Source organism: Halichoerus grypus, chromosome 7 (assembly GCF_964656455.1).
Source record: "Halichoerus grypus chromosome 7, mHalGry1.hap1.1, whole genome shotgun sequence".
NCBI lineage: Eukaryota > Metazoa > Chordata > Mammalia > Carnivora > Phocidae > Halichoerus > Halichoerus grypus.
The window spans coordinates 104,228,469-104,255,075 of NC_135718.1; the positions used below are offsets into that span (position 1 = coordinate 104,228,469).

At 35.7% G+C, this 26,607-nt stretch overlaps 1 protein-coding gene across 3 annotated transcripts in view; it reads left to right on the plus strand.

Annotated features, from left to right (window-relative positions):
- RABGAP1L (RAB GTPase activating protein 1 like) overlaps positions 1-26,607 on the plus strand; it is a 748,424-nt gene that overhangs the window by 484,848 nt on the left and 236,969 nt on the right. For all 3 annotated transcript variants that reach the window (XM_078077989.1, XM_078077987.1, XM_078077988.1), the window contains 2 exons: positions 8,445-8,570; positions 10,974-11,117. In XM_078077989.1, the coding sequence (XP_077934115.1) occupies positions 8,445-8,570; positions 10,974-11,117 (270 nt within the window). The remainder of the gene's footprint in view (positions 1-8,444; positions 8,571-10,973; positions 11,118-26,607) is intronic.

Consider the following 26,607-nt stretch of genomic DNA (forward strand, 5'->3'; position numbering starts at 1 on the left):
AAACTAAAAAATCTCAAATAACTAACTCTAAAGAAACCCAGATCTATGAACTGTCTGACAAAGAATTCAGAATTCAGAATAATCCCTTTAAAGAAGTTCAATGAACTACAAGAACACACAGATCACTAAATAAAATTAGGAAACAAAAATGAAATCAACAAAGAAATAGAAACCATCAAAAAGCAGATTCTAGAGCTGAAGAATACAATGACTGAACTGAAGACTTTAATAGAAAGCTACAAAAGACTCGACCAAACATAAAAAGGAATCGGTGAACTAGAAGATAGGTCATTTGAAACTATCAAGTCAGAGGGGCAAAAAGAAAATGAAAAAGAGTGAAGAAAGCCTACGGGACTTATGGGACACCATCACATGAAACAATATATACATTATGGGAATCCCAGAAGGAAATTAAAAAGGGACAGAAAGTCTGTTTAAAGCAATAATGGCTATAAGCCTTCTGAACTTGGGGATACAAAAGGACTTCCAGATTTATGAGGCCCAGAAGACTCTAGATGGTTAGAATCTGAACAGGGTTATAACAAGACACATTATAATTAAGTTGTCAAAACTCAAAGAGAATTTTGAGAGCAGCAAAAAGAAAGCTACTCATCACATGCAAGGGAACTCCCCAGATGACTATTCAGTTTCTGAACAAAAACATTGTAGGCTAAGAAAGAGTGGGATGATATATTCAAAGAATGTATTGAAAGAAAAAGAATATTATACCTAGCAAAGCTAACCTTCAAAAATGAAGGAGAGATACTTTCCCAGACAAACAAAAGCTGAAGGTGTTCATCATCACTAGACCTCCCTTACAATAAATGCTAAAGGGCATTCATCAAGCTGAATTAAAAGGATGCTCATTAACATTGTAAAAACATATGAATGTGTAAAATTCACTGGTAATGGTAATTATGTAGTCAAAGTCAGATTCTGTAATATGTAATGATAGTACATGATTCACTTATAACTCTTGTGTAAAGTTAAAAAAACAAACATATTAAAAATAACCATAACTACAATAATTTTTCCTACACAATATAAAAAAGATGTATACTGTAACATCAGTAACCCTAAAGTGTGAGGTGGGGGAGAAGTGAAAGTATCAAGTTTCTGTATACTATCAAAGTTAAGTTTTCATAAACCTAAAATAGGATGTTATAACTATAAGACATTTTAAGTAAGTTTCATGGTAACCATAAAGCAAAAACTGACAGTAGATTCACCAAATATAAAGAGAAGAGAAAACATTCTGCTACAAAAGTCATTAAATCACAAAGGAAGACAGCAAGAGAGAAAGCAAGAAACAAAGTACCCACAAAATAGTCAGAACACAGCAAAATGTCAATAATGAGTTGCTACCTATTAATAATTACTTTAAACATAAATGGATAAATTCTCCAATCAAAAGATATAAAAGAACTGATTGGAGGGAAAAAAAACAAAAAACAAAAACAAGACCCAACTATATGCTGCCTATAAAGAGACTCACTTTAGTCATAAGGACACACATAGACTGAGAATGAAAGGGAAAAAAAGATATTTCAAACAAATGGTAACCCAAAGAAAGTAGAGGTGGCTATATTTGTATTAGACAAAATAGATTTTAAGCTAAAAAGGGTCAAAAAAGACAAAGTCATCATATAATGATAAAAATGTCATCAAGAAGATATAACAATTATAAATATGTATTTGCCCACATTGGAGCACCTAAATATATAAAGCAGATAACAAACAAAACTAAAAGGAGAAATGAACAGCAACAATAATATTTGGGGACTTTAATACCTCACTGTCAACAATGGATCATCTAGGCAGAAAACCGATAAGGAAACAGCAGATTTGAACAGCACTGTAAGCCAAATGTACTGAACAGACATATACAAAACATTCCATCCAAAACCAGCAGAATACACATTCTTCTCAAGTTCACATGGGACATTTTCTAGGATAGATCATATGTTAGGCCATAGAAAAAAATCTCAAGAAATTCACGAATATAGAAATTATATGAAGTAGGCTTTGTAACCACAAAACTAGAAATCACTAATAGGAGAAGAGATGGAAAGTTCATGAATATGCAGAAATTAAATAACACACTCCTGAACATAACAGTGATTTAAAGAAGAAATCATAAGGGAAGTTAAAAAATATCTTGAGAAAAATGAAAATGGAAAAACACCAAATGCAGCAAAAGCAGTTCTAAAAGGAAGTTTATTATGATAAATGTGTGCATCAAGAAAATAGTCATATCTCAAATAACCTAACTTTATACCTCAAGGAGCCAGAATAAGAAGAACAAACTAAGCCCAAAGTTAGTAGAAGGAAGAAGATAATAAAGACTGGAACAGAATAGCAAACAGAATTGAACATCACATTAAAAGGATTATACACCACAAGGAAGTGGGATTCATCCCTGGGATGAAAGATGGTTCATACACAAATCATAAATGTGATACATCACATTAATAGGATGAAAGATAAAAATCATCTCAGTAGATGCAGAAAAAGTATTTGACAAAATTCAATGATAAATGACAAAATTCATGATAAAAATTCTCAACAAATTGGGTACAGAATGTATCTCACTATAATTAAGGCCATATATGACAAGCCAACAGCTAACATCATCCTCAGGTGTGAAAGGTTGAAAGTTTTCCCTCTAGTCATACAGATGACCAAGAGGTATAATAAAAGATGTTCAACATCACTAATTATCAGAGAAATGCAAATCAAAACCACAATGAAATATCACCTCATATATATTACAATGGCTCTTACCAAAAGGCAAGAAATAACAAGTGTTGGCAAAGATGTAGAGAAAAGGGAACCTTTGTGCACTATTGGTGGGAATGTAAATTGGTGCAGCCACTGTGGAAGACAGTATGGTGGATCTTCAAAAAATTAAAAGTAGAACTACCATATGATCAAATATTCAACTTCTGGGTATTTATCCAAAGGAAATAAGAATACTAAAGCAAAAAGATATATGCACCCCTATGGTCTCTGTAGCATTATTTACAATAGCCAAGATATGGAAGCAATCTAAGTGGCTTCTGATGGATGAATGGATATGGAAAATGTGTCTCATATATATATATAAGAATGAAATCTTGCTGTCTGCCACAACATGAATGGACCTTGAGGGCATTATGCTAAGTAAAATAAGTTAAAGACAGAAAGACAAATATATGATCTCACTTATATGTGGAATTTCAAAAAAAAAAGTTCGTAGACATAATTGATGGTTGCCAAAGGTGGGGGGTTAGGGGTGGATGAAATGGGTGAAGGGGGGTCAAAAGGTACAAACTTCCAATTAAATAAATAAGTCATAAGGATGTAATGTACAGCATAGTTAATAATACTGTATTGCATATTTGAAAAGTGCTAATAGAGTAAATCTTAAAAGTTCTCATTGCAAAAAAAAATTGAGCTATGTATGGTGATAGATGTTAACTAGACTTGTGATCATTTCACATTATGTACAGATATCAAACTATTAGGTTGTACACCTGAAACCAATATAATGTTATATGTCAGTTACATCTCCACTGAAAAAAAGAAAAAGAAAGCATTTTCTCTAAGACCAGGAACAATACAAGGTTGCCCACTCTCACCATTCCCATTAAACACAGTACTAGAAATCCTAGCCAGAGCAATCAGCCAGAAAAAGAAATCAAAGATATCCAAATCAAAAAGGGAAAAAATGAAAGTGTCTCTTTTTGCAGATGACATGGTCTTATATATAGAAAACCCTAAAGACTCCACCAAAAAAAAAAAACCTGTTAGAACTAATCAGCAAATTCAGTAAAGTTGCAGGATATGGAATCAACATACAAACTTCACTTTTGTTTCTATGTGCTTAACAATGAACTATCTGGAAAAGAAATAAAACAATCCCATTTACAATAGTATAAAAAATTAAATATTTAGGAATAAATTGAATTGAGGTGAAATAACTGTACACTGAGAACATTGATGAAAGAAATTGAATAAGACACAAATGGAAAGATACCTCATGCTCATGCCTCAGAAGAATTGGTAATGTCAAAATGTTCATACTAACCAAAGTCATCTACAGATTCAGTGCAATCCCAATGACAATTTTTCAAAATTAGAAAAAACAATCTAAAACTTGTGTGAAAACACAGAAGACCCTGAATAGCCAAAACAATCCTGAGAAAGAAGAGCAAAGCTGGAGGCATCACACTTTCTGATTGCAAACTCTATTATAAAACTATAGTAATCAAAACAGTATGGTACTGCCATAAAAACTGATATGCAGACCAATGGAACAGAACTGAGAGCCCAGAAATAAACTTATGCATATATTGTCAACTAATATTTGACAAGGAAGCTAAGAATATTTAATGGAGAAGTGATAGTTTCTTTAATAAACAGTGTTAGGAAAACTGGACAGCCATATGCAAAAGAATAAAACTGCACCCCTATCTTATATTTCTTACAAAAATTAAAATGGATTAAATATTTAAACATAATACCTGAAACCATAAACCTCTTAGAAATAAACATAGATAAAAAGCTTTTTGACATTAGTCTTGGCAGTGATTTTTTGATTATGACATCAAAAGCAACCGTGAGAGACTATGGACTCTGAGAAACAAACTGAGGGTTCTAGAGGGGAGGGGGTGGGGGGATGGGTTAGCCTGGTGGTAGGTATTAAAGAGGGCACATATTGAATGGAGCACTGGGTGTTATACGCAAACAATGAATCATGGAACACTGCATCAAAAACTAATGATGTAATGTATGGTGATTAACATAACATAATAAAATTCAAAAAAAAAAGCAAAAGCAACAAAAGCAAAGATAAACGAGTAGGACTACATCACCTAAAAAACTTCTGCACGGCAGAAGAAATATCAACAAAATGAAAGGGCACCCTACACAATGGGAAAAAGTATTTGCAAACCACATATCTGATAAGGGTTAACATCTAAAACATATAAAGAACTCCTGTAACTCAAGAGAAAAAAAACAACCCAAATCATCCAATGAGAAAATGGGCAAATGACCTGAGTAGATATTTTTCCAAAGAAGATATTCAAAATCTAACAGGTATATGAAAAGTTGTTCAACATCACCAATCATCATGCAAATCAAAAACAATGAGATATTGCCTCACACCTGTTAGAGTAGATATTATGAAAAAGACAAGAGGTAACAAGTACTGGCAGGGATGTGGAGAAAAGGGAACCTTTGTGCACTGTTGGTGGGAATGTAAATTGGTGCAATTACTATGGAAAACAGTATGGAAGTTCTTAAAAAAATTAAAAGAAAACTACCATGTGATCTAGCAATTCTACTTCTGAGTATATATGCAAAGAGAATGAAATTACCATCTTGAAATAGTATTAGCACCCCCATGTTCATAGCAGCATTATTTACAATAGACAAGACATGGAAACAACCTAAATGTCCATCAACAAGTGAATGGGTACAGATATTGTGGTATATACATTTAATGGAATATTATTCGGTCATAAAAAAGGAAATCCTGTCATTTGTGACAACATGGATGAACCTCAGAGGCCTGTGCTAAGTGAAGTAAGTCAGACAGAGAAAGACAAATACTGTATGGTATCAGTTATATGTGGAATATAAACAAGAAGTCATAAAAGAGAGTAGATTGGTAGTTGCCACAGGGGATGGGGGAAATGAGTGAGTTGTACCCATGGGTACAAGTTTATGGTATGGGTACAAACTTTAAGGTATAAAATTAATAAGTTCTGGATATGTAACAGTTTGGTGACTATAGTTGACAATACTGTATTGTGTATTTGAAAGTTGCTAAGAGAGATCTTAACAGTTCTTACTACACACAAAAATTATAACTATGTGAGGTGATGGATCTATCTATTGTGGTCATTATTTAGAGATTATGTTGCCTAAAGCTAGACATGAAGGATAACAGCTCTAAGACTCCTCACTCCCCCAAATATAGATTTAAAAAAAAAATAAAGGTTATAGACTGGGATTGTCATTTTATTTGGGGGAATCAAATTCAAACTTAAAAATTCTTTTGTTTTTGAAGAACTGTATTAAATATATTGTTTGTGTGTATGAGAGAAACAGACAGATGGATAGGGAGTGGGGAGGAGGGAGCGGAGAAAGGTGGAGATAGAGAGATGGAGGGAGGAAGGGAGAATTTAAGCTCCATACCTAAAAACAAAGCAGAAATTTATGTTCATTTGTCTTTTTCCTGACTAAATTACCCAGTCAGGCTCATACCCAGCCTTTTTTCTACTTACGCTCTAGCTGTGGTGATGTCTAATTCCTCATCAACACATCCTACCTCCCCAATCCCAGGATTTCTGTGTCCCTATCAAAGTCAAGGAGAGTTGCCTATATACTTGTCCTTTGGGAAGATGCTATACCGTTCCATGTGTATCCCCAGGGCCTAGCACAGTGCATTCATCTCTGTGTTCAGTGACTGCATGTGTGGATACCAAATGGCATTTAAACCTTTTATTTGCTTTAGTGGTTTTACCCATGCAAGGCACTAAAGTTTATCCCCTTTGTAGGATACCAAATGATAAACTATTCAACTAGGACTTAAGTGAATTAGTTTCTCTAGGGCTGGCTACAGTTACCTTACATGAGCACTTTTGTATGGCCGTTTTAGTAGAGATCTGAGAGGAAGAAGGAGAGGCTTAGACCTTGGTGGTAGGAGGAGTAGATCATGTTTGTGCAAGCTAGTGTCGCTTGAAGCTTCAATGACAGAATTGTTAAAGGGGGAAAGAATACAATGTACTTGTGTTCTGAAAAAATGAGTATAAGCTGAAAAATGTTTGCTGACTTGAACAGCTGAGGTCAAAGCCCCAAACACCTCATAGATAAAAAAGGAATAAGCAAATGTTTATAGAATCAAAATGACAACAGCTAAGTGTACTTACTTAACTTTAGGAGGTTTTATTTAACTAATTTGTGTATTTCATGGTTTATAAGTCGAAAATAGAAGTGGCCAATTTGTGTAAGAATTACATTTCTAAGTGGGTACATAGAACTCTACTTGACTCAAGTATTCAGACAGGAATTTAGTCTAACAAAGGTGTCAAATACCATAATCAGCCAAGGTCAGACTTTCAAAGAAGTGACATTGGAAGTAAATGTTTACAGGGGCACCTGGGTGGCTCAGTTGGTTAAGCGTCTGCCTTTTGCTCAGGCCCTGATCTCAAGGTCCTGATCTCAGGGTCCTGGGATCCTGCTGGAGCCCGTGTTGGGCTCCCTGCTCGGGGGAGGGAGCCTGCTTCTCCCTCTCCCTCTCTTCCTCCCTGCCACTTGTGCGCAAACTCTCTCTCAAATAAATAAAGTTTTCATTTTAAAAAAAAGTAAAGTTTACACAATAGTTATATCTTAGGACACTGAGTTAAGGATAAAATCTTTTTCTGTTTGCTTGATGTAATTTCCAGAATGTTAGGTATGTCTCTAAGTCCCTTCAGTTTATTGATACCACAGTTTAGAGATTTGTTCCTTGGATTTCAGATTTCATTCTCTGTTCAGATAAAAATGCTTCTGGAAGGGGTGTGTTAGATTTTGTCATTTAACTCTTAATGATAAAAGCTCATAAAATTCTTTCCTAAAAACTTTTTATGTAAAAAGAATATAACAGCAAGAAGACTGTGGGAAGACAGTATCTCACTATCAAAATGAAAAATGCATTTATCCTTTGACCCAGAAATCCCTCTTTGGAGAATATTATTGAGGGAAAAAGAAACGAGATGCATTGTAATGTACATAGAATGTTATCTTTTATGTAGGAAAGGGAAAAATATAATAAGTGTGATTCTTTTATTTGCATAAAGAAACACTAGCAGGATAGATGAGAAATTATGGAGCGTAGCTACGAGGTTATGCCAAAGAGGTGGGGGCCAGGTACAGGAATTATTATACAGAGACAGAGAGGAGTAAGACTTTTACCTTTGTATACTTTTGCATTGTATTGATTTTTAAATCATGTGACTGTATTACCTGTTTTTAAGATGGCTTAATGAGTGAATAACAGGATGATTAAAATTCACAAAAGAGGGGCACCTGGGTGGCTCAGTCGTTAAGCGTCTACCTTCAGCTCAGGTCATGATCCTAGCGTCCTGGGATCAAGCCCCTCATCGGGTTCCCTGCTCAGCAGGGAGCCTGCTTCTCCCTCTCCAGCTCCCTCTGCTTATGTTCCCTCTCTTGCTGTGTCTCTCTGTCAAACAAATAAAAAAATCACAAAAGAGCAAAGTTCATGTCAAGTGAGGAAACTGGAAGGTTTGAACACAAATTTTATCTATATTGCTGCAGAAGGCTGGCTCTGAAGAAGTTCATTCACTAGAGGCTTTTAGCCATTAATGCAGAGGACTAATAACATGAAGGAACTTTTCTGACACTCTGGCCAAATGCCACTCAGTCACGTTCTATATGTATCTGTTTCCCTGTAGATGCCAGAGGAACAAGCATTCTGTGTTTTGGTGAAAATCATGTATGACTATGGTTTACGAGATCTCTACAAAAACAACTTTGAAGATCTTCATTGCAAGTTCTATCAGTTGGAGAGACTAATACAGGTAAATAAAAATTAGGCTTTTATCACTCAGGGATTGAGTTAGAGAAAAAGTAATAAAATTAGTGAACAATAATAATTCATGAAAGTTTAATGGAATTTTACGGAAAAATGTATATATATTTGGTTTCTGAATCTATATTGGTGTTAATATTTATTTAACCATTTGATCATTTTTAAAATAGTCTTCCATTGTAAATATTTAACTTTAATATACTTTTAAGTGGAAATATAGTGAGTTAAGTCAATGAAGAGATTCCTGAGTAGTATTTGTAAAGAAATGAAGATATTTACAGAATAAAAATTGAAATACTTAAGAATTTTCCCTGCCTTAATTAGCACCACTACCATATTTAGGTCCACATGTAGAGAACTCTTGAAATGACAGAGAAAGATTTGAAAAAGAATAAAAAACACTTAAATATTTTAATGTTGGGACATATTTAAAAATTATTCTTATATAATTTCTTGATCTCAAACAATGGGTTGTTACTGTTTTACAATATGTCTGTGTAAGTTTATATGTATGAGGAACATATTATTTTATATATGTAAAATATTACATAATAAAGATCGTGAGCAAGGGCAAAATTATTGACTAGTGCTGATAAAAGGAATTACTGAGTAGCTCTGAAATTCCATCTGAAGTTGAAAATCTTAAATTTATAATGGGTCTATGTAGCATGCTTATATGGCTTTCTCTATCTGAGGTATTGGGAACCCAAAAGAAATGTGAAATAAATACATTAATGGATTGATTCCCTACTGGAGAAAAGTAAAGTGATTAAGGTTAGTGGGACGCAGCAGTAGAGATATTGGTAGGAGCTCATTGGCCTGACCTCTCAGGAGATCCATAGGTGTCTAAAGAGGACGTGAAGTCAATGGGAGACTAAAAGACTAGAACAGAGAAGACAGAGAATTAGCAATGAGGTTAAGGACAACTTTGCTGGGAGAAGAGAATGTTGGAGGGTAGAAAACCTTAAAGAAGAAATGAAGTAGGGGAAAGATGTTAAGTGAACTCTAAGCACAATGACATATGTGCTTTTTTTCAGGAGAAAAAGGACTGTGTAGAAGATTCTGGGCCCCTAGGGACATTAAAAGCAATAGGCTCGTTTTTAGAGATTTAATTCTTCTGAGTAAATATTTGGGATTATTGATACCAATAATAAATTTCTTCTGCTGTGCAGAAGTTTTTTAGGTGATGTAGTCCCACTCGTTTATCTTTGCTTTTGTTGCTTTTGCTTTTTTTTTTTTTAATTTTATTATGTTATGTTAGTCACCATACATTACATCATTAGTTTTTGATGTAGTGTTCCATGATTCGTTGTTTGCGTATAACACCCAGTGCTCCATTCAATATGTGCCCTCTTTAATACCTACCACCAGGCTAACCCATCCCTCCACCCCCCTCCCCTCTGAAACCCTCAGTTTGTTTCCTGTAGTCCATAGTCTCTCATAGTTCGTCTCCCCCTCTGATTCCCCCCCCTTCATTTTTCCCTTCCTTCTCCTAATATCCTCTATGCTATTCCTTATGTTCCACATATAAGTGAAACCATATGATAATTGACTTTCTTTGCTTAACTTACTTCACTTAGCATAATCTCCTCTAGTTCCATCCATGTTGATGCAAATGGTGGGTATTCATCCTTTCTGATGGTTGAGTAATATTCCATTGTATGTAAGGACCACATCTTCTTTATCCATTTGTCTGTTGAAGGGCAACTCTGCTCTTTCCACAGTTTGGCTATTGTGGACATTGCTGCTATGAACATTGGGGTGCATGTGGCCCTTCTTTTCACTACATCTGTATCTTTGAGGTAAATAATCTGAATAGACCAATAACCAGTAACGAAATTGAAGCAGTGATCAAAAACCTACTAAAAAACAAGAGTCCAGGGCCTGATGGATTCCCAGGGGAATTCTACCAAAAATTCAAAAAAGATAGATTGTTTTAAAGTCTCATTATGTTTTGGGCTTTTCTCAGCACCCCAAAAATATACTGAAGTGATATCATAGATCCCAGATGATGTTGATATTAAGTGGTCTCCAAAGAGAAAATAAATTTCTTTCCTAGGTAGTCAGGCAACCCATTTGATCAGGTGCTGGACTCGACTCTGGAGGGATGACATTCATTAGACTATAGGTATTCTGTCAGAGTGAGCATTTCCCAAGAAACAAAAATAGTCAAGTGAGCAAGAGGTGATCTTTGTTATTTGTCCATAAGAAGTCTGCCTTTATTTTCCTCGATCATCCTGGTCCCAATGCTCATCTCCTATTATCAGTTCTGTGTAGTTACATAAAATTCAATGAACGCTGCAAAAAATCTAGAGTGCTCATAGAAAGCTTGTCATAAATTTCATTTGTGGTAGGAAATAAAGCTTCTCACTTTTCCACTTTGACTTTTTAGGAGCAGTTACCGGACCTGCACCACCATTTTTGTGTTCTGAACCTGGAAGTTCATATGTATGCCTCCCAGTGGTTCCTCACTCTTTTTACAGCCAAGTTCCCACTCTGCATGGTCTTCCACATCATCGACTTACTGCTTTGTGAGGTAGAGTGACTGCATCTCTCATACCTAAGCCAAAAGAGAAAATAGTTTCTATTTAAAATGGTTATAATTTTCTTCATTTTATTTTTTTTATACATTAAGACATAAATATTGACCAGAAAGTTCTATTTGAATTTTTAGTAAAGACTATTTTAATTATAATTTTATTATTTGTGAGAAATGAAAATGTTAAGGCATTTAAAATTCCTACAAAGTAAGATGAGGTAATTAAATATGTGTAATTAAAATTCATAATAAGCCTTTATCTGTGTAATAATGTATTACTAATATAAAGGACCTTTAAAGTTATAGAAATGAATTCAAAATCAGGTGTTTTTAATAGTAATGCAGTGATACTCCCAAGAGTGAATATAAACGAAAATTGTGTAGTAATCTATATTTTATTTTAAATGCCAGTATAGTTAACATACAGTGTTATATTAGTTTTAGGTGTACAATATAGTGACTCAACAACTCCATACGTCACCTAGTACTCATCACAACAAGTGCACTCCTTAATCCCCATCACCTGTTTAACCCATCCCTTCACCCACCTCCCCTCTGGTAACCACTAAGTTTGTTTTCTAATTATACAGTAATTTAATCCTCAATTCATAAGATATTTCTATTGTATATGATGTTTGAGACTCCTACCAGATAATAGTGAAGTGATAGACCAACGCTTCAATACCATATATTTTCACAGAATATTTAAAAAATTAGTTTGCAAATTCCTTAGGTATCTGATTTGTTTCATTTATTGTTTTTAGTTCCCTAGATGGCTGCTTTTATTCACTTTACTCTTTTAAAGAAATAAGCAGAATTACACATGCATATATCATATACTGCCAATTAAAATGTTTGACAGTCTTAGCAGTGATTGCTAGATGAGAAGAATTTTTTTTATTTGGGATATAAATGTATATAAATTATAGCTGTCTTAAATTAGAAAGGTAGAGTAATCGAAAGTATAAGCCTAACATAATCTAAACAGTATTGTATTACTACATTACTTGTTATACACAAAGTTTCCTTTCTTAAAATCTAACCCTTTCAGTCGTATTTACCGAATTTAATCAAATTAATTATAAAAATGATTTAAAAAGATAAAATGCATAAGCTGTGCAAAGCGTAACTGTTACTTCTCAGCCTACCGCAGCAGGAATTATTTCACATGCAAGTATAGCTGGGTTCTGCTCTTCAGAGGTTCTAGTTGGAAGTCGCACGATACTTGAAAGTTGCAGAGCATTTTGTAAAGGTGTAAGATTTTTAAACATTTGTAACATTTTTTTAAAAGATTTGTTTATTTTATTTGAGAGAGAGAGAATGGGGGAAGGGCAGAGGGAGAGCATCTGAAGCAGACTCCCCGCTGAGCACAGAGCCTGAGGTGGGGCTCGATCTCACCACCCTGAGCTCAGGACCTGAGCCGAAACCAAGAGTTGGACATTTCACCGACTGCGCCACCCTGGCACCCCCATCTGTGACATATTTTGATAAAGAAAGGTTGAGTGACTTGCTGAAGGTCACAGAATAAGTTCTCAATTCTGAATCTCTAACAGCCAGCAAGCCTGATTGAGAACACATTGACTTTCCTATTTGTTTTACTTACAAATTAGTTTCTAAAATGCCTATCTAAATTTAACCAGAATTAGGAGCTAAAACCTTACTCAAAGTCAAAATGATGTAATCACAGTGTACACAAATTTAGGCATTTGTACTAAAAATTCTCCTTTGCCTGATTATCCAGATTGGTATGGTGAACAGTTCCGACTCCTCAAATTTAGTGTAATACTCTTTGAAAGTAAAACCCAAATTTATGTCTTTGACTTCTGTGATCTTAAAGTAATACTAAAATTTATTTTTGATAAATAAGTATTCATTGGTCCTGTTCATTTCATACTGAGCTTAGTATTTCATGGTATTTATTTAAAAAAATAGGAAAGCGAGGGTATGACATTTTAACAGTTTTATAAATAGTAGGAGCTTGCAAAAGTTAATATCATTGCTTCATATTTTTTGCTGAAAGAGGTCTTCTAATTTCATACTAGATTAGTTCTATAATGTTCATTATAGAAAAGAGAATGAAATTAATATGCTTAATCACACCAGTAAAATTGGATTTCTTAGTCACTTTTGGCAGAATAGTAACACTATATTCTAGTTCACTGGAGTGATGACTTTTCTAAAGTTGTCTCTATCTGAATGATTCCATACCTGACATTGGAGTATCGTCCATGGGTCTTTTGGAACCTAGATTCACAATTTCTCAGGAAATTTTATTTTGAAGATATTTGAATTTCTAATGTCAGTTGGTAGGAAAGTTAGCAACATTTATGGTAGGGGAAAAGAAAATATATGAGCATTATCACTTGCCAGCTTTGATTTATAATTACAGTGTTTGAAAGATCTGAATGCTTATTAAAATTAGTAAGAGCATCCTAGATACTACTTTCCCTTCCCTTAAATCTGTACTCTGTAGCTGTTTAAGGAAGTTGCATAGCTTTCCAAAACATGGGGTAAGTTGTAATCACAGGGTCATGGTAACCAGGGAAATAAATAATAACATCCCTTAACAGTTCAAATTCAAAATAAACTTTATTGGGAACAGTATCAGGATATTCATTCTTTCCACTAACTCATCTTTGTCAGAGGATTATTTTGCAAAGGAAATTTTTAGATAAACTTTTATTTCCTGCCTGTCTGTGTTTTCTCTTTGCCCCTTTCCTTCTTGTAGTTAATAAAATATTTATGTCAGAGCTCGTCTTTCGTATGTGGTCAAATATTCCAAAAGAAGAAATGATAACATAGTCTTAAATAGAATCATCTATACATGTTTGTTTTTGTCATATTCTCTCTTTTTTAGGAAAATGATACAGATCTTCATGGTTATGAATTAATGTTTAGTTACAAATGGAATGCTAAGAAATTCTCAGATGGAAAAGTTGATTTTTCAAAGGTGATCATTCTGACTGAAAAAAAAAGGTGTTAGTCTTCAGTTATTTTGCTCAAAGATCCTATTGCAAAGCGAGAAAGACTTTGAGCTGGAGACTTTTAGGAAGCATATCAGCCTCTCATGCTTTTCTAAGCTATATGCTTTTAAGGATTTTTTCATTCATCCTGAGGTCAAAAATATGAAGTTAATTTAGTAGCAGAAAATTTGGGAAGAACTTTAGTACACTTTGGCAATGTAGTCTGAATCAAAAACTCCTGGTTGTTAATAGTTTTATTTAAAATGCTTGTATAAAGCTGAATATATGGTCACTCAGGTTAATTCCCTTATTTAGTGAGGATGAAGACAACAGGATTTTTTTTTTTTTTTAGAGAGAGAGAAAGTGCATGCACATGACTGAGTTCATGTGTGGGGGAAGGGGCAGAAGAAGAGGAAGAGAGAGAATCTTAAGCAGGCTCTGTGCAGCTCAATGCAGGGCTCAATCTCATGACCCTGAGATCATGACCTGAACCCAAATCAAGAGTCAGATGCTTGGAGCACCTGGATAGCTCAGTTGTTAAGCGTCTGCCTTCCACTCCAGTCATGGTCTCAGGGTTCTGGGATCGAGCCCCGCATCGGGCTCCCTGCTCTGTGGGAAGCCTGCTTCTCCCTCTCCCACTCCCCCTGCTTGTGTTCCCTCTCTCTCTGTGTCTCTCTCTGTGAAATAAATAAATAACATCTTTAAAAAAAGAAGAGTCATACGCTTAACTGACTTGAGCCACCCAGATGCCCTGACAACAGGATTTTATTTTATTTTTATTTTTTATTTAAATTCAATTAATTAACATATAATGTATTATTGGTTTCAGACGTAGAGGTCAGTGATTCATCAGTCTTATGTAATACCCAATGCTCCTTACATCACGTGCTCTCCTTAATGTCCATCACCCAGTACCGCAGCCCCCTCCTCCTTCCCTCCAGCAACCCTCAGTTTGTTTTCTATGACTAAGAATCTCTTATGATTTGTCTCCCTCTTGGATTTTGTCTTGTTTTGTTTTTTCCTCTCTTTCCCTATGATCCTCTGTTTTGTTTCTTAAATTCCACATATGAATGAGATAATATGATAATTGTCTTTCTCTGATTGACTTACTTTGCTTAGCATAATACCCTCTAGATCCATCCATGTAATTGAAAATGGCAAGATATCGTTTTTTTGATGGCTGAGTAATATTCCATTGTATATATATATACCACATCTTCTTTATCCATTCATCTGTCGATGGACATCTGGGCTCTTTCCATAGTTTGGCTGTTGTGGACATTGCTGCTATAAACATTGGGGTACAGGTGCCCCTTCGGATCACTACATTTGTATCTTTGGGGTAAATACCCAGTAGTGCAATTACTGGGTTGTAGGGTAGCTCTATTTTCAACTTTTTTGAGGAACCTCCATACTGTTTTCCAGAGTGGCTGCACCAGCTTGCCCTCCCACCAACAGTGTAGGAGGGTTCCCCTTTCTCCGCATCCCCGCCAACATCTGTCGTTTCCTGACTTGTTAATTTTAGCCATTCTGACTGGTGTTAGGTGATATCTCATTGAGGTTTTGATTTGGATTTCCCTGATGCCGAGTGATGTTGAGCATTTTTTCATGTGTCTGTTGGCCATTTGGATGTCTTCTTTGGAGAAATGCCTGACAACAGGATTTTAAAGTAGAGTTTGGGGCGCCTGGGTGGCTCAGTCGTTAAGCATCTGCCTTCGGCTCAGGTCATGGTCCCAGGGTCCTGGGATCAAGCCCTGCATTGGGCTCCCTGCTCAGCGGGAAGTCTGCTTCTCCCTCTCCCACTCCCCCTGCTTGTGTTCCCTCTCTTGCTAGAGTTTAAAAAAGACATCTTATTATAAATCTGAGATGAATGGAACTTTCCACAAATTATCATGTAGGCAATAATTGAAATTAAAATTATTTTTTTAAAAAAGAACAAAACCTTCTATTTTTTATTGTCTGCCTCTATATGGAGAGATAAGAAAAAAGCCAGAAGTATTAACAATTATAGTGTAAATATTGTGCTGTCAACCCACCAAGAATAGAACATTGTCTTTTTTAAAGAACTTTTTGTTGAAGTATAACAGATCAAAAGAAAATGTGCAAAAATTAGTGTAAAACATGATGGTTTTTCATAAAGTGAACATAACTAATGTAACAAGCACCCAGATCAAAAAAAACCCTGACACTTGCCTGCATTTCAGAAGCCCTCCTCCCCTTCACTGCCCCTGCGGTTACTACCTCTCTGAAGAGTCATCACTGTCCTAACTTCTGGCACCATAGATTATGAGTTTTGATGTTTTTGAACTTTGTTTAAATGGAATAATACAATATGAACTCTTCTCATCAAGGTTTTTCATTTATCATTATGTTTGTGAGATTCATCCATATAATAGTTGCATCTAGGCATGGTTCATTTGTTCCATTGTGTAAATATATTACAATATATCCATTCTTCCATTGTATTGTTGATGGGCATTTGGGTTGTTTCCAGATTAAGGTTATTGTACATAGTGTTGCTGTGAACATTCTTGAACTTGTCTTTTGGTAAGCATATGAATGTACTTCTGTGGGTACACATCTAGGAGTGGAATTGCTGGGTTAGGGCATGTATATACTAGGGTTTAGTAGATGCCACCAAGCGGCTAGCTTTTCAGAGTATTTTGAGCATTACCTTTTGAGTTGTTTTTATTCAGTGAAAGTCTTCCTTGTGATCAAAGGCAGGTTTTTATTTTATTTTGTTTTGTTTTTTAGAGGGCAGATCCTAGATCAGATTAGAGTTCATGAATATGGAACAAAATAAAACTCATTTAGTTGAAAACTTACTCACTTGATTTCTGAAGTTGCATACAGATGAGAACTAAGAGCTGGATCTAAGAGCTGAATCACTTTTGTGCTTACGCGAGAGAAGTTAACCTGGTAGGAAAAATCCAGCAGTGTATTCAGTTATAGAAGGAGCAACATAGAGACAGTTTAACATGGAGTTAAGATATTTGGTTTTTTATTTAACCCTTCCTGCATCACTGTATGTTACTTTACCTGTATATGTCTCAATTTGTTTCTCTGTAAAATGATGCTAACAAAACCTATCTCCCAGGTTTATTTTAAGGATTGAATGAGAATATGAATATGAATTGCTTAGCACTGTGCCTCCTACATAGTAAATACCCAGTTAATAATATAACCTTCCATTCTGCTCTATCCACCTATATAACTCTTTTATTGCTTCTCAGTTTTTTCCGTTAACTAGATGACACCAGAGATTCTTAAGAGAGTAGGTTAACTAGCTGTTGGTTCTTTCTTACCTTTCTAACCACCTTTGTTTCCCTCTAGTTGAGATGCTTTTTTGCTAAAACCAAAATTTTAGCCTGCAATTTTAGTTTGCATTAATTTTGACATTACAGAAAGAACTTCCTTAATGGAAGTTTAATTCTATTTCATTTTGACTAGTGATTCAAGTAGTCCTCCTAAAGTATTTTTTTCTTCTACTTTCTTTCAGAAGACATAAGAAAAACAGTATTTCTTTTAGTCTTGACAAGATAACTGACAGATGATGTTTGAAGTTGGCTCTTCCCAGATAGTTCAGTTTTTAGAATATCAAATTATATTCAGCTTTATATAGTAACTTGATATTTCGTGGAATATAAGGAAATCATTGACCCTTCAAATTAGAATATATTTCCTGTCTCTCCTTTCTTCTTAGGGTGATAAAAAAAAATGACAGTACAGTACTACAATATTTAATTAAATACCACCAACTATATACCCCCTTTCAAAACAGTTTTCTGAAACTGTTATCTGAAGAGGAGATTCATTATATAATATCCTTATTCTTTGCCCCCATTTTCTCCCTCAAACAGTAATACTTGAATTTTTTTATTGAGATATAACTGACACATAACATTGTGTAAGTTTGAGGTATACAATGTGTTGATTCGTAACATTTCTGTATTGCAATATGATTACCATACTAGCATTAGCTGACATCTTTATCAAGTAATATGTTGAATTTAAAATGCATTAGAATGAGCATAGGGGACATAAACATAAATTTTATAAAAACTTTAAGAGTAGTAATTGACTACAAGAGTAGGGGAAAAAAATCTATGACCAACCAATAAATACTGCAAAGGTTATTTTAAAGTTTTACTTATCAGTAGAAATCTTCGGACTAGGGAAAAAAAAACTCTCTAAAATCTTGTTTCTGGATTTTAACTTCTTTCTCGCCTACGGGGCTTTTTATGGTTCTCACATCAGTTGTTACAGCTCTTTCTTGTGTTTGCATTAATTTTGACATTACAGAAAGCAGTTGAAACCTCAAGTTTATATGGCAGAACCATTGTCTGTGCTTCCTGTCACTTTAAAGAAATATTCACTCATTCATTCATTTATTCAACAAACATTTATTGAACTCCTTCTAAATGCTTGACACCATTCAGGTTTGGGGATACAACAGTAAAGAAAAGCAGAGAAAACTCTTGTCTTCATTAAATTTTTTATCCTTGTGGAAGATACAGACAATAAACAAATGACTAAGTAGAATATATACTCTATCAGAAGTGTTAAGTGCTATGGAAAAAGATGAAGAGAAATGTAACAGGTCTTAATAAGGACTTTTGACCATTGTAGAGAATTCAGGTTTTACTGGACTGAGATGGGAAACAGCTAGACAGTTTTAAGTATAGGAGTGGCACACTCTGATATATATTTTATCCTCACTACTCAGGTTGCACTATTGAATAAAGATTGTGAGAGAGTACAAAGGGAGAAGTGGGGGACCAGCTATGAGGCATTTGCAATTATCTGGGTTCCTTGGACCAAGTTAGTGGTAGTGGACATGGTGAGAAAGTGGTTGAATTCTAGATAGATTTATAAGTAGAGAGGACGGGATGTGCTGATGGATCATCTGGAGATTTATTGATTATATATTTTAATTTAATGTAGTGGTGAGAGGGAAGGGTGGCTGATTGTGCAGCTTCTACGCTTCAAAGAGCATCTTGGGGACCGATGATGTTGAGGAGTGACTGGGGCATGTTATTGCATGCTTTGTTCTGGAAATGCCTGGATTACAATTTCTCTGCAGTGTTTGTTCTAAAAGCAGGTTCTGGTACCCTTGGGAATATTTAAGGCCAATCTTTAGGAAATATAGAGGGTGGAATAATTATGAAAAATGACCAGTGGAGAAATAAGCATGTCAAACCTAGTCCTTTAAAATAAAGGTACATGTTTACTGTTAAAAATAGGAGTGGTATTTTGTTTTAGTAAAATCAAACCCACATTACTTTGAGGACTCACAAAGACTTTATATATCTCAAACCTGTTTAATAACCCACAACATCTAATTATGTGTGAACAGTTCTCATAATCAGAACATATATCACTGACTTAAAGTTATAGAGTAACAGGTTTTTTTCCCAATAAAAATCTTTCAGTTTATCATGAATTGGAATAACTAAAGTTACTTTATAGTATTTTTTTGTTTCAGAAAGCTCATTGTGGTTAAACTGTGTAGCATGGATTAAATAAAATAACTAAACATATTCTATTTTTATGATTTAATATTTAAAACATTATTTAAAAGCATAAAGACTTACAATGAACTCTTATATATCTATCTCCCTGGTTAAGAAACAAAATAATACGAACAAGATTAGTTTGTTTTATTACCTCCCTCTCCCAGGAAATACCCTCCTCCTTTGCCTTCCTCAGAGGAACCATTATACAGAATTCAGTGTTTATCATTCCCATGCATGTCTGTATTTTTTACTTGCATATATTTGTATCTCTGAGCAATTTATAATTGAACATATTTAGAAAATATTGTACTCACTGGTTTATGAAGTCCACTTCTTAAAATAGGTTTAGAAAGCTGTCTTCTATCTCCAAACCAGTGTCACATACTATTCAGTTACCTCCTAACTATTCTTTCCACTTGACCCCCTTTTATCCCATTATTCGCCATAGCATCCAGAGAGATCAGGTCAAGTCATTCCTCTGCTGAAAATCCTTAACTAATGATGTACTGTATGGTGATTAACGTAACATAATAAAAATAAATAAATAAATAAAGTACACTGGTATAAGATTAAAAAAAAAAAATCCTTGAGTGTTTTCCCACTAAATAAAACTCACATTGTTTCACCTGGCCTCTAATCTTGCCCTTTCTTCCTCTCCAGTGGTACCCTTGGGTCAGTCTTCCTTTACTGTACTTTGGCCTTCTTTTAGTTTCTGGAACATTTAAGATCTTTTCAGGTCGAAAACGTCTGCATATTCTTTCCCTTCTGCCTCGAATGTACCCTTCACTCTTTACCTGGCTAACTCCTTCAGGCCTAGGGTTAAATGTTACTTCCTCTGAGAAGCTTTTCCTGATCAGTTATTCTTAGTCTAAACTTTTGGCCTTCTGTTATAGCACCCTGTAGTCAGTGATTATTTATTTATTTACTGTGTATTACTTATCAAATGCTTATAACTAGCTTATAAATTTCTGAAAAGAGAAGGCATGTCTCTTTTGTGCCCTACTATATATACCTTATAATCAACTTGTAGACATACCAGGAATACGTATGGTAGCCCAAGTACAGTGGGGGATTATTATGAATATAAAGCAAATCCAGGAGAAGATGAACAAGTAGACCTCAGGAAGGACATGTGCCACAGAAACTCCAGGCACTCATCTCTTTTACTCTTTATTGCTCTCTATGAGTTGAATGTTCTCCCTTCTTTCCTTACCTACTTCTTTGTGGGGTCTGTGGTATCTCAGAAAATTTTGCCATGATTGTTCAACTCTAGTATCAACAGTTCTTGGCAAGTCTCTTTATATTTTTTAGGTAAAATTCTTGAGGGATAACCTAACTGGTCCTGCTCACATTTTAAAATAAGGCTTGCATAGTTCTCAAACTTAGGTGTGTGCCACCTTAGGCTAGTTGTCCATGTCTTATCTAATATTCTGTGGAAAGGGGTAGCCTTGAGTGAGTCATATGGCCTACAGCCCACTCAACAAGAGCTGTACATGGAGGGGCACCTGGGTGGCTCAGTCGTTAAGCATCTGCCTTCGGCCCAGGTCATGATCCCAGGGTCCTGGGATCGAGCCCCTCATCGGGCTCTCTGCTCAGCAGGAACCCTGCTTCTCCTTCTCCCACTCCCCCTGCTTGTGTTCCCTCTCTCGGTGTCTCTCTCTCTGTCAGTAAATAAATAAAATCTTAAAAAAAAAAAAAAAAGAGCTATACATGGAGGCAGATTTTCTGAGAACAGTCATTGGTGGATCTGGCACAACAGAACATTTCTAGTGTGCATATACCCCATGGACTAAAATTCTTAGTATTGACTGCTTTGAAATGTGGCATTTGATAAATATAGAATTTATTAAATAAAATTCTCAAAAATCTCAAAAATATCCAGCCATAGATATTTATTTAATTAGAATGGGGAGTTGCACAGTTTTAATATAGGGTATAATCTTAACAATTATGGTCTTCAGGGTTGAAGGGGTAGCAGTGTTCCAAATCATTTACATGGTATAGTTTTTTCAGGTAGCGTTTTGAGTAAAAGCAGCATGTAATTTTGATCTATATTATTTTAATGATTATTTACAAAGCTGTATAAAGTATTTGAATGCTTCCCATTGTCTGGAAATTGGATTGTGAAAGCATCTTCTAACCTAATTGTTTAAATATCTCCGTTGCAATCACTAGTAACAATCCTCCAATTTATAAGTTATTTAGATTGTACGATACAGAAAGAAGTCTATCATACAGTAACAGCTGGAAGTGAGACCTCGTTTTGGAGAGTAGTTGCTTCCCTTTACCATCCAGTTTTATTAATACCCAATTTTTGCTGACAAACTCTCAGGCTTTACTTTTTTCTTTTAATGATTTTATCTATTTATTTGAGGGAGGGAGTGTGGAGGAGGAGCAGAGGGATGGGGACAAGCAGGCTCCGTTCTGAGTGCAGAGCCTGACACAGGGTTCCTGAGATCATGACCTGAGCCAAAATCAAGAGTCGGATACTTAGCCAACTGAGCCACCCAGGCCCTCCCGGCAGATAGTCTTATTATTCTTGCCCATCTTTATAGCAAATAGACCAATGGTCTTTGCCTCTTTTTTTTTTTTTTTTTTAAGATTTTATTTATTTATTTGACAGAGAAAGATAGCAAGAGCAGGAACACAAGCAAGGGGAGTGGGAGTGGGAGAGGGAGAAGCAGGCTTCCTGCCGAGCAGGGAGCCCGATGTGGGACTCGATCCCAGGACCCTGGGATCATGACCTGAGCCGAAGGCAGACGCTTAACGACTGAGCCACCCAGGCACCCAGGTCTTTGCCTCTTTTAAGAAACCCCCATTATCTACTCTCATTTAAAGGTTGGAGTCTTATCGATTCTCAACATCACTGGGGGTCTCTGAGTCCAAGACTCTATTGACCTCATATATCCCAGGTGTTCCTTCTATGATCTAGCAGAATTTCAACAGGAAATGCTTCTTCTGATGATCCTGGTATTTTTCTGTCTTCCCCTTTCAAGTACTTTACCATCAGTATCCCTTGTTTGGCATTTTTAACTGAACAGTGGTTTGACCTTTACCTTATTTACCCAGGGCCTCTTAATTATATCTAGACAAACAGTATCCAGCCATCAGTACTAGAATTGCTGACTGCATTGGTTTAAAAGAAGCATAATAGGACTTTCTGGTCTTTTGCTTTTTGGATTGTCTTACCAGGGTTTTCAGAAGCTCTTATTTTTTAGAGGTCCACTTGACATTTTGCTTCTTGTCCATGTCCTAGTAATATAGCCCATTTTGCTCTTTTTTTTTGCTGAGGAATAATGCCAGAAAATTTTCCATATTTGAACAATTTCCTGCATGTTCCACTGGCTCATTGACCTACTGGATTGCAGTATAGGCTGTGTCACAGTCTGGTAGTTGTTTCTTACTTAGGGCATTTAGAGATCATGGTCTAGTTGTTCTCCAACATCCCAAATAAAGTAGATACATCTACTTCTGACCAGTTCTCTTGTTTATGTGAATTGACTGGGAAGAGTCCATTTTGTCAAAAAAAATCCTTAATACAGAGAAAAATTAGTGCATTCTGAGTATTCAGAATCTCTGTTTCCCTATAAATCCATTTTAAAAATCACTTATTAATATAGGACTCTTGTAAAGGGATGAAAGATTGATATCCAATAGTACTGATAAAACCTCTAATTTAAATGCTTTTTAAAAAAAATGCTTTTTTTTATTAAATAGAATCAAAACACATTTTATCTAAATTAATAAGCTGTTAGCTTGAGACGTAAACAGCTTAAAATAAGTGACAATGGGTTGAAACTAATGTGCTGAACGTATTCAGATACTATGACTCAACCTTGAAATACACAGAATTATCAGGCTCTGAAAAACAGGTCACCTTTGGAAGACAGATATTACTTTGCATATTCACCTATCTAGAAATATCCAGTTCTTGTCCCGGATCTTATTTTTTTCAAAAATCAGTATAGTTGCTTTCTGTTTATGTCTGATTGTACAGCACATAGAAATTTTACAAATACTGCTTATTTTGTGAGACTCTCCTTCTTAATTTCAGAAGAGCATGATGATAACAGTGCAATACTGAAAGAACAGAGAAGTCTCACTGTTAGCTGATCAGTTATACCAGTGAGTGTTGAAGGATGTACAGAGTAATTCTTTTCTCCAGGCTCAAGGTACCTGTTATAGAATTCATCTTGGGTAGGGATTCAGGTGAGGTGGGTTCCTCTCTGTGCTTCTGTCTATCCCACCTGATCCTCAAGAGTAACACCTGACCGTTTTCCAGCCACCCGTTTCCTGGTGCCTCGGGGAACCTCTCTATGACACTTCCTTTCTCTTTAGTTATCTCCCCAAGACTCCATCTTTCACCTCTGCTTTTACTCCTTTGCCCTGTGGGCTTTTCTCTTCTTCTTCTGTTTTGGCCTGGGATTCAGTTACTAAGCTTTACCTGATTTTACCCTGGAGGATGTTTCCAACCCACCCAGGCTGAAAAAGACTGAAAGAAAACAGCTGGTATGGCCCTTGGGATGTACCATCTACAAGAGAATCAGACATTTCCCTCTACCAAGATGGCGATCTGTTGGCAGAACTTTGTTCTTAAAAATCTCTGCCTCATTTTTCTTTCTAAGCTTGTATTATAAAAGACCCTCTTCTATTATCCTAGGTTAGTATATGCTTGGCCCCAAAAAGAAAAGGAAGGATATGCTCTGCCCCAGGAAGAGGATGAGAGAGGAGGAAACATGTTGTCCTGGCTTAACTGATGGACTGATTGGATTCTGCCCAGCTCTTAACATTTAATAATCCCATCCATTTTTAGGATCTTTGTCATCATATACTATTCTAGTAACAGCAAAATATTCTCTAGCTGTATTAGGCTGAGGAGGAGGATGGTGGAGAACTCAAGCAGTCTGCATGAATCCCTTTTTGGGGGGTAAGTAAAGAGAGGAGAGAAGGTCATGGTGAAACTACAGCCCCAGCTTATATGGCAGTCTTAAGGGCCAGTGTTGCCTCAGGTGGAGGGCCAGATTTCCTTATAGTGCAGTAGGTTTTCTGAGGCTCTCCTTACTCCCACCTTTAAAATGACATTTTATTTTATTTTATTTTATTTTATTTTATTTTATTTTATTTTATATTTTATTTATTTATTTGAGAGAGAGAGAGAAAACATAAGCAGGTGGAGAGGCAGAGAGAGAAGCTGACTCCCCGCCAAGCAGGGAGCCCCATGCAGGGCTTGATCCCAGGACACTGGGATCATGACCCGAGCCTAAGGCAGACGCTTAACTGACTAAGCCACCCAGGCACCCCTAAAATGACATTTTTAAAATTGTGCCAGCCAACATTTCTTTTAATCTGTGTATTTTCCTCTAAGAAATATGAGCCAATTTTTAATTTTCTTTGGTAAAGATAAATTTGGATTTTATCTGAAATTTACTAATAAGCCTGAATTACATTTTACCCACTGTATTAACAGTCTTCAACTTTGGAATTTTTACTACACTTGATAAAAATATTTTGAACCTAGTGGAGTTTCGCCCTCCTTTACCTGATTTTTCAAATCATAGAACTACTGCTAGTCAGTAAACCTCTGTTAAATCTTAAATTCAAGAAAAGATCATTGAATTTAATCTTGCATTTGGATAAAACCCTTTAAAAAATTGGGCATTGGTTACAACAAAATAAAAGAAACCAGAAGTTTTCCTACTTTCCCTAATGGAACTGTTTTAAGGATTTGTTTAGATCAGATATGGCCAACTCATATGCATAAAAATGAGTGAAGTCGGCTGGGTATAACATAATCCAGAATAGTGGGGACTGATATGAATTGGAGAGTACGTGATTCATGTAAAGGAACTCAAATCAACATTTGTAAAAATACCATGTGGCCAAGCAGAATGCATCATCAGACTAAATTCAGCTAAAGGTTCCTAAAGGTTTGTGACCTCTGATTTAGATAACAAGATGAAATGTTATTCTTTTCTGGGGGGGAATATGGAGGTGGTGGGTGAGTTTCTAAATTGTGGTAAATAAATTAGTGTATTTTTATTTATTTTTTTAAATGTAGCAAAGCTAGCATTTTTTTTATTTAGTATATTTTTATTTTAGAAGCCCATATTGTAAAAGACATATTTATAGTGATTATAGAAATAAGACATTTGAGGGGCGCCTGGGTGGCTCAGTCAGTTAAGCGGCTGCCTTCAGCTCAGGTCATGATCCCAGGGTCCTGGAATCGAGTCCCACATCAGGCTCCCTGCTCAGCGGGGAGCCTGCTTCTCCCCCTCCCTCTGCCTGCTGCTCTGCCTACTTGTGCTTTCTCTCTCTCTGTCAGATAAATAAATAAAATCTTAAAAATAAAAAGAAAAGAGGGGCACCTGGGTGGCTCATTCGTTAAGCGTCTGCCTTTGGCTCAGGTCATGATCCCAGGGTCCTGGGATTGAGCCCCGTGTCGGGCTCCCTGCTCTGCGGGAAGCCTGCTTCTCCCTCTCCCACTCCCCCTGCTTGTGTTCCCTCTCTCGCTGTGTCTCTCTCTGTCAAATAAATAAATAAAATCTTAAAAAAAAAAAAAAAAGAAAAGAAAGAAGACATTTGATAGAAGTGTAGTTGTGCTTGAAGGCATAAGCCAGTGTTTCTCAAAATGTAGTTCATACAGAGCTTTTATCAGAATAATTTGGGGGAGGGGGTACAATTTCAAATCTTATTGTAGGCATACGTCAGAGATATTATGGGTTCAGTTCCAGACCACTACAATAAAGCAAATATTGCAACAAAGTGAATTAAATGAATTTTTTGGTCTCCCAGTACATAGAAAAGTTATGTTTACACAATACTATAGTCTGTTAAGTGTGCAGTAGCATTGTCTTTTAAAAAATTGATACCTTAATTAAAAATCTTTATTGCTAAAAAACACTAACCATTACCTAAACTTTCATCAAGTCGTAATCACTGATCACAGATCACTGTAACAAATATAATAATATACTGTATCAGAAGTTTGAAATATTCTGAGAATGACCA